This window comes from Lolium rigidum, chromosome 6 (assembly GCF_022539505.1).
Source record: "Lolium rigidum isolate FL_2022 chromosome 6, APGP_CSIRO_Lrig_0.1, whole genome shotgun sequence".
In the NCBI taxonomy this organism is placed as follows: domain Eukaryota; kingdom Viridiplantae; phylum Streptophyta; class Magnoliopsida; order Poales; family Poaceae; genus Lolium; species Lolium rigidum.
This window is the reverse complement of record NC_061513.1, coordinates 172096939-172107334: the sequence shown is the minus strand read 5'-3', so window position 1 is coordinate 172107334 and position 10396 is coordinate 172096939. Positions and strand designations below refer to the sequence as shown.

Below are 10396 nucleotides of genomic sequence, written 5' to 3'. Positions count from 1 at the left end.
TTAAATAATCCTAATTTTCATGGTCACATATTTCATTTTAGTATTCTGTATGACCGAACTGGATGTGTTGCAACAGATAATGAAAAATGTATGAAGTTCTAACCAAAATAAAATAATTCAATACTTTGTATAACTGACTTAATGTGCTGCAAGAAAGAAAAACAAAAAAAACTAAATTTGGCCAACATAAATTTGGCGCAAAATCAGGAGTTGAACTCACAACCTACGCTCACACATCAGCAAACAACACGTCCAAACTGATTTTTTTTTCTAGAATACACATCCAAACCACTAGGATACAACATAGAGGTTTGCTCTAAGTTGGTCCGAGGTCAGGCCGAACAAAACCCGACGCAAAAAAAATCTACGCCTAGGCCCAACCTAGCCTGACTGTTGGGCCGAAAAATCAGGCCCAACCCTATCCTAGTAGAGGAGAAGCCCATCAGGCCTTGTGTCGGGCCTCTATCGCGATGAGGAAGTGAGAAGACAAAGTATGAGATGGGAATCTTCTTTGTTAGCAAAGAAGTGAATTCTCTTTTTTATTGTTAGTTTGGTATACCTAGGGGTTTGTTGAACGACGAGGGACACAAAACATTTTTTAAAAAAAAAATTAAAAACAAAATAAAGTCAAAACCATGTATGAAATGAATGTCATGTAAGAAAGAAAGAAATGTGGAAAATAAGTGAAATAGAATTTAAGACCGAAATTAAATTAAAAATTCTAAATGAGCTAGAACTTTTTAACATGAACCCTTATTGGCATGTGTTCCACGAAAGACTATACCTACCAAGACTGTAAATGCGCCATAAGTAGATCTATTGTGGTGCAAGCCCTAAGTGTCGCGAAAATGTTTAAACAATAGATAGTCAAAATAACGAGCTTGCCAAAGCATTGCAAAAATACTTTCTGTGACACCTTTTTCTCTGGTGGCCCTAGCTTGGTGGATATAAGCGACATTTCACGCCAAGTGTGTTTTAGTGTCTAATTGACATATCTTGTGTAGACTTTGTTGATTTATGTTATTTGATCTTATATAGTACCGAAACTAAATATATAGGCCTTGTGATAATTATTATTATCTGGTTGGGAATCCTAACACCATACCTTATCATGAATGACATCATGCAAGTTATGCTTCTCGATAAACTCAAATACTTGAGGCTTCAAGATGAGGTGGCGAGTGTGAATGGGCCAAGAATGAGGCTTGAATGGGCCCAAAACTGCGCAAAGTAAGTAAGCTATGAAGAGTGCATACGACTTGGGCTCTCCACACATCGCCTCCCTGCACGAAAAGGTAGGGCTTGCCCTTGCCAGCCGAGGAGAGGAATCCACCGCCGCTCCCCGCAATGGACCTCGCCTGTGATCCCACCCAGCCGCCGCCGGCAAAGCGCACGAGCACGACGGGAACAAACTGCACCACCATCGACTCCCTCGGCGACGACATCCTGCGGGAGATCTTGCTTCTCCTCCCCTCCCTCACGGCGCTCATCCGCGCCGCCTTCACCTGCCGGGCGTGGCGCCGCGCCGTGGCCTCCTCGTCGTCCTTCCGCCGCCGATTCCGCGCCCTCCACCCGTCGCCTCCCCTCGGCCTCTTCTTCACGCGGCCCAGGTCCGTCCACCGTCCCAACGTCCCTGCCCTCCCCGACTTCGTGCCGACCCGTCGCCCCGATAAGGACCTGGCCGGCGCCGTCCGCTGCGGCGACTTCTTCATCACCTCCATCCCGGATCGCCGCGGCGAAACACCCTGCTGGGATATCGTCGACTGCCGCGATGGCTTCCTCCTCCTCAATGATTGGGACAATGCGTTGCTTGCCTTGTTCAACCCATACTCAAGGTGGAGCCGTGGGGTCTTCGACATGCCGGATGGGGATATCTTTGGGGATTACCGTGGAATTTTCGGCCTCCGTAGTATCCACCTGATCTACTCTGACGAGGAACCCATGTCGTTCCGGGTGGTGTGCCTTGTCTATGATGAGTCCAGGGTGAGGGCTTTGGTCTTCTCCCCCTCCGATACCAGGGGGTGGCACATTGGCCCATGGGTGGAGGTCTCTCCGACGCCGCAGACCGACTCGGAGTGGCTTGAGGAGGGCATGCAGGCTAATGGGTTGTTCATCTTCTGGGTTTGCGTGGATCTGAAGATTGTGGTTACATTGAACACTACTACTATGGAGTTCTCGGTTGATGAGTTCCCACAATGCTTGACGGCGGTAGATCAAGACATCAGCTTTGATGTGGGTGAAACCATGGATGGTGCACCTTGCATTGTTTATGCAGTTGGACTCAGCATTGGTGTCTTGTTGCGCAAAGCTGATGATGATGGTGTTGAGAAATGGGTGCAAGACAGGGTAGTTCCTTTGGAAACACAGCTTGCCCGGATAATCGAGGACCTACCACTACCAGGTGACCTCCAACTAAATGTTGCTGCAATCAGGAATGGCTTTGTCTACTTGGCAACGTCGGATATGTACCATGAGCCCCAAAATCCTTGTTGGTTCCTGTCCCTCTGCTTGGAAACAATGGAGCTGGAAATGTTGTTCCAGAGGACATTTGACAACCAAATTTATCCCTATGTCTTACCATGGCCTCGTTCTTTAGTAGGTAACTATGGGAGGTTTGCGCTTGAAGTTGCTCCATGAAATGCATTATTGGACATCAGATGTAACTATGATGGGCAAGGTGAATTTGTACAAGAACTGCAAGGACATTTGCTTCTTGTTCCCCAATAAAATTTTAATGTCTTAGTGCTACTCAGGACTATTACTCCAGTTGAATTCAGTGGTGTTGAAGATCTATTCATTACCTATTTACATGTCAATGCCATGTTGTTACCTTTTGCACTATTTGTTGACTAGTGGTTTACATCCAATTAGAACTTCTCATATTGGTGTAAGAAGTCTAAACTTGTTTGCTATTTGGTCAGTAATAACTGTGTTGATTTTAGGTGTTGAGGATTTACTGTATTAGGAATGTCTTTTGTCTTATGCGCAAGGTTCGGGAAAGCGGAAAAAAGCGTCGCTTATGCGCGCTAAAGCGCAATGCGGAGGCCTTCCGCATCGATTGCATAAGCGCTTAAGCAGAAAAAAAACAGAAAAAGAGGGGAAAAGCGCCGCTTATGCACGCTGAAGCGCTAACCGGAAGGCCACCGCACCGATTACGCATAATGCTTTCTTGAACCTTGGTTATGCGATTGTGTTGAAATATCCTTGTTCCTTGCAGAATATAGACCGATGAGAATATTAATTTTCTATATGCGTCGAAATTCTAAATTGTTCTAGGATAAACATCATTTATTATTGGACAAAAATTATATTAGCACACTAAACCTGCGAAGCGGAGTGAGTGCATTCTTTTATATGATACTAACTCCGTTCTAAAATGTATGCCTTTTTCGAAAACTAATTTAGCTTTCTGAAAAGGCTTACATTTGGTAATATATGTCTGCTTGGAAGGTGTCCTGCTTGCTTTTTTTTTATATTGCTGACACGGTTAGAAAAATGAAATAGGTATGCTAGTGCCTATGGACACATAAAGTTGGAAGCGAGTGTCTTATTAAAGTCACAATTTTTCTGCGAAAGTTCAAACAACAATTGTTGCATTTCGTACAGTACTAATGTGTTACACTGCTTATCAAGGATTACCTGAAGAAGTAGGCTCTCTCTAGTCTCTGCCCGCAAGAAAAGTAGGTTATCGCTGATTGCCTGATTGGTTGATAAGCTTAAATTTGATCTTTGGAGTACACCAAATGGTTGATAAGCTGTTGGAGTTTTAGACGTCCCAACTCTGGTGAAACCATGTCATCAAATTATATGTTAGGAAGCATAATCTGGAGCGCAGGACCTCAGTTAGACATTTCTTAGCACAGGCGATCCTGCTTCATTCTACTACTCTGTTCCAAAATATAAGACATTTTGGTAGCCTAGCAGCGAAAGTATATTGGAAACACATGCTTTTGAGACCAAGAAAGCGAGCCCGACATGACGACAAGCAACCCTACAAGATCTACTTTTACTGAAGCCTACTATTTCTTGCACCTCTCCAGCTCTCCTTATTGTCGGCATCGCCACCGAGATGGCAACGTCGGATATGTGCCATGAGCCCCAAAATCCATGTTGGTTCCTGTCCCTTTGCTTGGAAACAATGGAGCTGGAAATGTTGTTCCAGAGGACATTTGACAACCAAATTTATCCCCGTCTTACCATGGCCCCGTTCTTTAGTAGGTGACTATTGGAGGTTTGCGCTTGAAGTTGCTCCATGAAATGTATTATTGGACATCGGATGTAACTATGACGAGGAAGGTGAATTTTTAGAAGAGCACTCTACGTAGAACTGCAAGGGCATTTGCTTCTTGTTCCCCAATAAAATTGATGTCCTAGTGCTGCTCAGGACTATTACTCCAGTTGAATTCAGTGGCGTTGAATCCTATGTTGATTTAGGTGTTGGGGATTTACTGTATTAGGAATCTCTTTTGTGTTATGCGATCTTGCTGAACTCCTTGTACCTTGCAGAATACGGACCAATGGGAATATTAGCTTTATATGCGTCAAAAATTCTTAATTTTCTAGAATAATATCGTTTATTATTGGGGAAAATATTAACACACTAAACCCGGGTAGTGGAATGAGTGCATTCTTTTATATGATACTAACTCCGTTCTAAAATGTATGCCTTTTCAGAAAACTAATTTAGCTTTCTAAAAAGGCTTACATTTCGGAACGGAGGTAAGATGTGTCTGCTTGGAAGGTGTCCCGCTTGCTTTATTTTTCTTTTATCGCTGACACGGTTAGAAAAATGAAATAGGTACGCTAGTGCCTATGGACACATAAATTTGGAAGTGATTGTCTTATTAAAGTCGCACTTAATTTTTCTGCGAAAGTTCAAACAACAACTGTTGCATTTCATACAGCAAGCTACCTGAAGAAGTAGGCTCTTTCTAGTCTCTACCGGCAAGAAAAGTAGGTTATCGCTGATTGCCTGATTGGTTGATAAGCTTAAATTTGATCTTTGGAGTACACCAAATGGTTGAGAAGCTGTTGGAGTTTTAGACGTCCCAACTCTGGTGAAAATCCCTCAGACCATGTCATCAAAATATATGTTGGGAAGCATAAACTGGAGCGCAGGACCTCAGTTAGACATTTCTTAGCACTGGTGATCCTGCTTCATTCCACTACTCCGTTCCAAAATATAAGACATTTTGGTATTCTAGCAGAGAAAGTATATTGGAAACACATGCTTATGGGTACCCACTTCTGAACAGTTGTACAGACGAGGAGATACAAATAAAGTTCTGGACTGTCTAGCAATCTTTGCGCCCTACCACTCTGTTCTTCAGAATTTGTTCACACACACTGAGAAATAAACAATAAACAGCTGATGTGATGTACCAATAAATAGAGATTTCCACCGTACTTAGAACAGCAAGAAGGCCTCAAATCCTGAACATTTCCTGGGTTCATGATCTGATTGCTTGTTTTTTCCGGTAGTGGCCATGACCATTACCAGTCCACCACTCCAACTCTATGCACGGCAATATAACAGTAGGGAATTGCATTTGCAGATTACAGAGGTGGAGCTGCTTGCTTTCGAGGAGGGCATCACTAGTAACTAATCAAAGTTCCAAAATTAATTCCACAAATAATAATTCGATGACTGCTGCCACTGAAACAGCATCAGGTACAACAACAGAACAGTTGGACTAGGTCATGCCATCACAAGCTAAGCTTAATCTCATCAGCAGTTTCTTAGGATCAAATGAAACATATCACGAGTCCCGAGTTACACCCAAGCTCTTCCCCTCATCCACAATTTCACAACATAGTAGCCATTAGCATGTTATCGACAATAGAAGAAAACACAAGCAATGGTTTACAACTTCTGTTTCTTATACCAGCCTATAAGCTACAGCTATACAGCAAACAACAATTCAAATTTCAGAATAAAAAACAACTTTATTCCAAGTTTTAATAGAATATTAAATATTTGTGAGTTTGTAATATTATATCTATCTAACAGTCAACTCAACTAACTCTCAAAACCATGAAAATGTCTAGAACTATCAAGATTGCACGTATACACATCAAATTACCAGATTTTTCATTACTACATAGACCACAGTAATATATTCGTATTATAATTTTAGTAATTTCTTATATTTTGTAAGTAATGGTCAAAGCCACCTATTAGAGACCGCAAAAAATGCAATAACATTATACAAAAAATAACTGAGGCATCAGTAAATGATAGTTGGCTTAAGAATCATGCCAATAAATTCCACCCAGGCAAATATAACATAAACAGAGGATGCAGTTCAACAGCCATCTTTATATATAGCTAAAAAAACACAGGTTCAATACTGATACAGAAAAATGCACTAGCCATTATGCTGCAATTTACTCCATTGAGAACAAGGGTCTAACAGACAAACCACAAAAGATACTCCTGAAGTCCTGATAACACATCCCAGCACGTGCAAACAGAAAATGTGAACAGCCTAAGAAACAGACCAGATTCAGAATTCTAACACCTGAACTATAGTAAACAGGATCAAAAGGATTGTCGTGCAGTTGACTCCTAAATATCGTCGAACTTGGCCAAACTCTTGAGGGTGATTCAGAACACAAAAATTACGAGGCAGCAACATATTTGTTTGCTAGATTCTGTTCCATTGATCCTAGTGCCAGGTATCCAGAAATAAATTTCATGGAGCATTGCCAAGTGCAAACGTCCCGTAGTTTCCTACCAAAGCAGAAGGCCATGCCATGACATAGGGATGAACACCATCATCAAATGCTACCCGAAACAGCTTCTCGAGCTCATTTGTTTCTAGGCAGAGGGAGAGGTGCCAACGGGAGTGCGGATTATCATGCAGCTGTATTGCCAAGTAAGCAAATCCATCCATGACAGCCACCACATACATCTCTTCTGGTACGGCATGAAGGACTCCTGCAAGCTGCGTGTACAGATCAAACGTCTTTTGCAAGTTCCAACTCCCAGCACCATCACCCACGTTTTCAAACACCAACACGCCGATGGTGATGTCAAGGACATAAACAATGCAAGGCGTGGAATACTTGGTTTCACCTACAACAAAGTGGCAGTCTCGATTCTGCAGACACTGAGGGAGCTCAGCAGTAGAGAATTCCATTGTTCTAGTGTCTAGAGTGATGAGAATTTTTTGATTCACGTAGACCCAGTACAGGAGTCCATTTGCTTGCATGCGGCAATCATTTTGAATCCATGATCCATGATAGGTTGGCCTCCCTGGGGCATCCACCCATGGAAGGAGAGACCATTCCCAGGTCTCAGAGGAGAGGACAGCAGCCCGAACTCTGGACTTGTCATTGGCAAGAATTACCACGCGGAACAACATTTGGTTCTCGTCGGAGTAGACCAACCGTGCGTGGCGTTCCTCGTAGTCGCCCTTACGCCCGTCAAAAAGGTCCGTCGGGTCCAGATCGAAGGTTTTGCTCCACCGCATCAGGGGGTTGAACAAGGTGAGCAAACCCTCGTCCGAATTCATGAGGAGGATGTAGCCATGGCGAGAATCGACGATGTCCCAGCAGAGGGATTTCATCGGGCCTCTCCTGGATGGAGGTGAGGAAGAAGTCGCCGCAGCGGACGGCGGCGGCCAGGTCACGATCGCGGTCAGGGGCGGGCCCACAATATTGATTATGGGTATTCAAAATTATAAAAAATAATTATTATACGAAACAAAGTTTATAAAATAATTTAAGTATGAAGTAATGATCACATATATCTCATATTTTCTTGCCATCACAATGAAGGATACTTGTGCTTGAGAAACATATGAATTTACCAAAATAAGTGTACCAAATGTGTAAATTCTTCCAAAACTATAACAATTAGAGTTAACATGAAAAATTAAGAGTAGAACAAACACAATATGATCTTCCATAACAAAAGAAACTCTCACAATGAAGAATACTTGTGCTTGAGAAACATATGAATTTGCCAACATAAGTATATCGAATGTGTAAATTCTTACATTTTTTTTTTTTTGAGAAATTCTTACATATTTCTAACAACTGAAGTTAACATGAAAACATAAGAGTAGAGGAAACACGATATGATCTTCCTATAACAAAAATACATGCAGAAAAAATATTTTGCACAAAATGAACAATAAAACGCAAAAATGGGTGTTGAACTCAAGACCTAATGAATAGATAGTTCTTAACAAACCATTTGTGCTACTTCAACATTAATGTCATTCTAGTAGCGTTTGTCTTTTTATATATTATGTACAATATTCATATATATCAATGTATTTTTCAAAGTATTTGGGTATTCAACTGAATACCCTTGAATTGAAGTGGGCCCGCCCCTGATCGCGGTGGCGAGCGGGGATGAAGGCGGGGAAGGCGGGAAGGTTGGGTGTTTGGGCAGGGGGAGGGACCTGGAAGAAGAGGCCGAGGAGGGGCACCCGGTGGAGGTCGCGGAAACGACGGCGGAAGGCAGGGGAGGAAACCACCGCGCTGCGCCACGCGCGGCAGGTGCAGGCGGCGCGGATGAGCGCCGCGAGGGACGGGAGCCGGATGAAGATCTCACGCAGGATGTCCTTGTCGATGCGGTCTATGTAGGTGAGATTAGATGCAATTGGTAATTTGGCCGGCGGCGAGTGGTTTGGGTGGTTGTCGCCCGCCATGGCGATTGGCGCCGGCGCCGGCGCCGCCAGCAAATGCGTCGGCTGCTATGGCGGATGGCTTCCAAGTAGTTCCAACCCTTGCCAAGCAAGGTTTTTACTAGAACAACCAGGAAATTAAGGTAATAGCAAGCAGTAGCACTTCCATGTCAACTAGCAGGCCTATTTTATTTAGACCCATTTAGGCAATGTCTCAATAAGCCCTACAGTTTTTTTATTAATCAAAGGATTTGAACAAATATATAGAAAAAAATATATCAATAGCCAACATCAAGCCAGTACTGTTAGAATGATCATGAATATACTCTCATACTTATGTTATAATATTTGAAGTTACAGGGCTTGTTAGTATTTTTCTCAACCTACTTGGTCAAACTTCATCCAACTTTCGAAAAAAAAAACTAAAAATATGCACTATCTTTACTTCTTATTCATTGGATATCACGGTTACGTCATTTATCAGAGGAGCAATAATTCTAGTTGGGATCATTGATCCAGATAACATGATTAAACCTACTCGAAACATGCAATTATCCAAGCGATCCCAACTTTCGTGATTAGCTGCTTTCAGCTACCAGTTGCGATTTGTGAAGAGATGAGGGGGATCATCGCCAACCAATGGTTGGGGATGGAGAATGGTCGCAAAAAATGCACTGGAGATCGTGGGATTGGTTTTCCTCACCAAAGGCTATGGAAGGGATGTGGTTTCGTGATATGGAGCTTTTCAATCAAGATTTGTTGGGGAGGCAATGTTGGCGCCTCCTAACTGACCTCACTTCTCTATGTGCAAGGGCCTTGAAAGTTCGATATTTTCCTCATTGCAATTTTTAGTATGTTCCGAGCCTATACTTGGCGGGGCATTCTACATGGACTTCTACAGGCTGATGTACATTGGGGAGTCGGAAACGGAACTACTATAAAGATTTTTGGATCCCTGATGTTAGACTTGTGATGTTATTCGAACCATTTTTTAGGAGACCGTAGCTGATCAGATCCTCCGAATTCCAATTAATCGCCTAGGAGGCGATGATTTTATGTCATGTCCTCATAGCCGTTTTGGCATCTATATGGTTTGGTCTGCATATTTTATGGCCCGTTCCCTGCTGCAGCGTAACAAACATGGCAGTATGGCCTCTGATTCTCAGCCGGACTCAAAGTTCTGGAAGACTCTTTGGGCAATTAAAGCTCTAGGCAAAATGTGTATTACTTTTTGGAGGTTAGCTCACAATTGTTTCCCCACAAATCAACAATTCCAACGAAGACATATACTTGCCTTGCCTCTATGCGTTCATTGTTCTGCCGAGGAGAGTGTCGAGCATGATGCTCTTCTGTCCTTTGCGAGGGAGGTATGGTTTGAAATTAAGGACTTTGTTGTTCATCTGAATCGAAAGGTCTTTACTTCTCCCGAAACTTGGCTAATTGATTTCTTGACCTGTTGGCATCTTTGGGATACACGAAACAAACTTCGGGAGGACGGAGGCGTTGTCTCGCCTGTCAGTGTTGCGGCAAGGATCAAAGATTGTATGGACATGATAATGGAGCATGTTATTAAGTCTAGCACCACTAATAGTCGTGAGACCTCTCCAATAGTTCCTTGGTCTCCACCACCGGTGGGTTCGCTTAAACTTACTGTAGATGCTGCTCTTTTCGCTTCTTCTCTGGAGCTGGCATTGTTGCTAGGGATCATCAGGGCTCCTGTATTGCTGCTATGGGAGATAGTCTGCCATCGGTGGTGC

The 10396-nt window shown here is 43.0% G+C and overlaps 1 protein-coding gene across 1 annotated transcript; it reads left to right on the top strand.

Moving 5' to 3' along the window:
* Positions 1-1347: 1347 nt before the first annotated feature.
* On the top strand, positions 1348-4222 carry LOC124663560. Its single transcript, XM_047201249.1, has 2 exons — positions 1348-2492; positions 4114-4222. The coding sequence occupies exons 1-2, from the start codon at positions 1348-1350 to the stop codon at positions 4220-4222; spliced, it is 1254 nt and encodes a 417-aa protein (XP_047057205.1).
* Positions 4223-10396: the final 6174 nt, after the last annotated feature.

Coding starts and splice junctions, on each gene's coding strand:
- LOC124663560 (XM_047201249.1), top strand. CDS start 1,348: ATGGACCTCGCCTGTGATCCCACCCAGCCGCCGCCGGCAAAGCGCACG. Junction 2,493..4,113: donor GAGCCCCAAAATCCTTGTTG/GTTCCTGTCCCT, acceptor AAATCCATGTTG/GTTCCTGTCCCTTTGCTTGG.